Genomic DNA, 4,466 nt, shown 5'->3' on the forward strand with positions numbered 1-4,466 from the left:
GGGAAGCTGAAGGAGGAGGATCACTATGAGTCTGAGCTGTGTGGTGAGACTGTGTACCAAATACATTTTTTTAAAAAAAGAATTGATACCTAGAGACATACATAGGTAGGTAATTTTATAACAAAGGTGTCTCTTCTAGGCCTATTATTGTAAAAACAACCATATTTAATTCCTTTGACAGAAAATAATGAAACTAATATAAAGTAATATAAAATTGTTGAACTTCAAATAGCTGCACCTTCACTGCCATAAATTCACTTTTCAGATGTCTCTGTAAAAAGTGATTGTTAACTGGGGGAGTTTTTGCCCCCTAGGGGACATCTGGCAGTGTCTAGAGATACTCTGGGCTGTCACATCCAGGGGCTGGAGCATTCTGGGGTCTAGTGGGAGGAGGCTGGGGTGCTGCTGCACCCTGGATAAGGCCAGCACAGCCCCTCACAGTAAGCAGAACTGTAGCCCAAAATGCCAGGCGGGGCCGAGACTGAGAAACTGCTGAGGGTCAGAATAGAGATTGGTGGCACCCCCGTCAGCCTGGCACTCAGGAGGCTGAGGAAGGAGGGTTGCTGCAAGTTCAGGGCCTGTCTGAACTCCATAGTGAAACCCTATCTCAAAAAGATTTAAAAAAAAAAAAGTGTGAGAGAGAGATTGATTAAAAGGTGAAATTGTTGTGGTAGCTCAGTTACAGCTTTATTTTGATTGGGCTTCTGCAGTGATAGCTGGAATGATCAGTGTCATCCGATCATCCTTCCTCCCCTGACAACAAAGTGAAGAGGCAGCACGTGTTACTTTTGCCTTGTCAGGGTTCTTAACGTTCTGTTGTGCACTTGTAATCTGAAGTGTTTGGTCTTGGTATTCTGTCAGACAGGTCAGAGCCAAATGCCCTGTCTCTAAAGGGAGAAGGCCTTCCCTTTCCTGGGTCACCCCTCAGTAGAGCGCAGGTGGATGCAGACGTTCGGGGTGCGAGGGAAGGGAGGTGTCAGGCTGAGCTCTGAGTTGCCTTGGTCAGAGTGGCCCCCGCAGATTCGAGTTTGTGTCTGAGTGCCGCACTCGAGAGTGGGCAGACCTGCTGCCAGGCGGTTTCGAGCGTGCTGTGGGGTGGGCAGCAGGGTCTTCTGGAGAAGCGGGGTTGGATTTGGCACTGGATGAGACTTTGGTGTGGAAGGCAGATTATCAGCGGGCTCCCAGATGGCAGAACAATAGCTGCGTGGACATCAAGGACAGGCTGACTGACAGGGCTGGCCCGGCAGAGTGATGAGTTCCTTCCTGCCTCAAGTGTGCTGGGGAACTCCCCGATGCGGTGCTCTCTGTAGACACTGGGGCTAAACCATCAGCCAAGCAGCCATATTTAGGTCGCTTGGCTGCCCTGGAGTTCTGATAATCTGGTAACGCTTCCTGAGAGCCACCTGTCCTGAGGTGGTGGCCAGTCCTTCCAGGTATTTCCTCCCTGCTGTGGGACTTCCAGGGCAGCTCACATGAACACATGGGTCAGGACAGAGCCTTGGAGGTTCTGTACATGTTAAATTTGGAGCCACTATCTGCAGCTTAAAAGCATATGTGCTAGATTTGCCAGCTAATTCCTGTCAGCATCTATAGTATTCGCAAGATGATAGGGCGTGAGCTCACTCCAAATCCGTTTCTGAACCAACACATGTATGTAGGGTCTGGGAGGCGTATCAGAGACACGGCAAAGGAAGATACCCTCCATGGAGTGTTTCCTGAATATAATTAGAACTGGGTTTTTGTTCATGTCAAAATCAGATGCCGGTTGCAGCGTGACTTACCGATGCCTTTGTTTTGTTACAGGGGAGCTACCCAGTCTGGGAAGATTTTATAAACAAAGCAGGAAAGCTGCAGTCCCAGCTGCGGTAAGTAGAAGCCTGTGTTCCACAGGTCCAGGGCAGCATGCTTGGAAAAGAGCGGGGTGGGATGGACCAGCATGCACTTGGGAATTAATTTGGGCAGCATTACAGAGAAGCACATAGATTCTGACTGAAGCATGACCGCTTGGTAAGCCATATGTCCTTGCCCCGAGTCTAGTGTCCGCAGGAATTTCTGTAGCTCTCACTGTGTGGTCTAAGTTAACTTTTTCCTGCTCTTACAACTTGTGGTATGATTTCAGTCACCAGTCCTGTTTTAGGGACAAGGAGACTGAGGCACAGATGAGCCAGCTGGCTTACCTACTATCACGCCCTACTAAATGACAGAGCCACAATTTGAACTTGGGCAATCTGGCCCTAGAGTCTAAATTCTTATCTGCATTGCCTTTCAACATAAGGGGTTCAAAAGCTACTGTTGACTGGGGTATAATCTCATTTATATGAACTGTCCAGGAGAAGCACACCTGTGGACACAGGCATACATTAGTGGTGGCCCAGGTCTGTGGTGACAAGAGAGAGTGCCTAAATGTGGGTGAGGGATCTCTCTGAGGCAGTGGAAGTACTCTAAAACTGGGTTGTAGTGAAGGTTGTACAGCTCTTAAAATTACTGAAAAAATCATTGAATAGTAGCTTAAAAGAGGTGCTTAATTCTTTTTCCCTTTTTTTTTGTATTTTAGGGAAGACCTACAGGGTGTTTAAGGTCTCACTACTAGATCGGACTCTTAGTGATCCGCCCGTTTACAGCCTCCCAAGAGCTGGGATTACAGGCAGGTGCCACCATGCCCAGGCTCTATTGCTGTCTCAGTGAGCCCCAGGGGTGCAGCTGGCATGGCAGGCCCCAGGATTGAGTCCCCGGCCCCTGCGCCTGCTTGTAGGCGCTTTAATCCACTGAGCTATTTGGCCGGCCCTGTTCAATCAATTTTGAATGCCTATATCTGGTAATCTGAGCAGGTACTTTGAAGATTACAGTATACAATATAACAACAATTGTTAATTTCCTATCTTGTTTTAAAACTCTGTATCATTTTAATTTTTAAAAATTTTTTATTCTCTTTAAAAAATAAAGGTGATTTTTTTTGGGGGTGTGTGTGTGTGTGTGCAAAGTATGCCTTCCTTAGTAAAGATGCTTAAGAAACCTAGCAAGACCTGCTGCTGATCTGCACGGAGGAATGCATCAGTGCTTTTTGTGTTGAAGTTCTACCCTTTTAAATCAGTCTGGGGAGGGAAACTGTCGTGCTTAGTGGGTGCTCTGAGAAGGTTAGAAGAAGCAATTATTTTGATGATTCCATTCATGAAATTTGGATAATGACAGTAGTAGTTTTTGAATGGATGAGGAAGGTTCAGCCGTGCACATAGACAAAGGACAGGGCCCCTGTGGCCTCCCCAGCTCAGCCTCGGGCACATCACAGGCACTGCTTGGAGCTTACGCCATAGGACTGACTGTAGGTTCCGTGTCACCCCTCTAAAAGAGCAGAGAAGAACCCAGCATTTTTCCTGTGATCCCTTCAGCTTCTGGGGGTCCTGCATTTATAGAGCCTTGCGTGGGCCTACAGGTGCACTGCGGACTCCGGAGTGTGGTGCCCTCTCTGGTTGCCCTGGCCTTTACCATTGCTCTGCTCCAGAACTTGTAACTGGAGTCTTAGCACGGAGTTCATGTATCCCTACAGCTTCACCTTCATCTATAGCTTTTCTGCTTCCTAATTAATCACTATTTCATTCTTTCATTGATACTGGGAGCACACCCAGAACCTTTACACTGATCTATATCCTTGGCCCTTTTTTATTTTGAGTCATAGTCCTGCCAAGTTGCTGGGCTCAAACTTACCATCCTCCTGCCCTCCTTTCAGGTGCTGGGATTGCAGGTGTGTGCCACCGTACCAGCTTACTGTTTACTTTAGACAGGTTAGTCTGCATCCTGTAGGAGGTCTTATCCTGCAGTGAAACATTTAGACACCTGTCCCTCATGCATACACACTGTTCAGCTTTCTTTAGTTGTCTGAAAGGCTTTCAGGGTTCACCAGGAAAAGTTTTCTTTCTGTTTTGCTAGTGAGGGTGCTACAGCTTAATACACTGAGGAGCTATTTGGACTATCCCCTGGCCAACCAATGAGCCATTTGCCCTCTTTGAAAAAAAAATCTGTTTTTGGAAAAAATTTTTAATAAGTATATTAGAAGGAAGTTTTGGGCCAGCCAGATAGCTCAGTAGACTAAAGCACCTGCTTAGGCAGAGTGCAGCGGCCAGGCTCCAATCCCTGGCCTGCCGTGCCAGCTCCGCCCCTGGGGTGTGCTGAGACAGATAATGAGAGTGGGCGTGGGCGTGGGCGCACACATCTGTAATTCCAGTGCTTGAGAGGCTGAAAACAGGAGAATCACTGTGAGTCTGGTCTGTGTAGTGAGACCCTGTAGACTCTACCAAATACCTAAAAAAGGAAGTTTTGTTGCTCATATATATTAACTGTGATAATATATTACATGCAGCCTAAGTGCGCGCAGCTGAGGTAAGCCAAAGGCTGGAAAGCACTTACTAAAACTGAAAGTAATCTTAGCCCTGCTGTTAGAGAGTGCAGCCTATTCTTTCTTTTTTTTTTTT

The 4,466-nt window shown here is 47.1% G+C and overlaps 1 protein-coding gene across 5 annotated transcripts in view; it reads left to right on the plus strand.

The window, feature by feature from the left end:
* The window catches only part of Mtss1 (MTSS1, I-BAR domain containing), a 147,952-nt gene that overhangs the window by 20,616 nt on the left and 122,870 nt on the right, over positions 1 to 4,466 (plus strand). For all 5 annotated transcript variants that reach the window (XM_004634423.3, XM_004634424.3, XM_023718773.1 and 2 more), the window contains exon 2: positions 1,804 to 1,865. In XM_004634423.3, coding sequence (XP_004634480.1) covers positions 1,804 to 1,865 — 62 coding nt within the window. The remainder of the gene's footprint in view (positions 1 to 1,803; positions 1,866 to 4,466) is intronic.

This window comes from Octodon degus, unplaced genomic scaffold, assembly GCF_000260255.1.
Source record: "Octodon degus isolate 3935 unplaced genomic scaffold, OctDeg1.0 scaffold00062, whole genome shotgun sequence".
NCBI lineage: Eukaryota > Metazoa > Chordata > Mammalia > Rodentia > Octodontidae > Octodon > Octodon degus.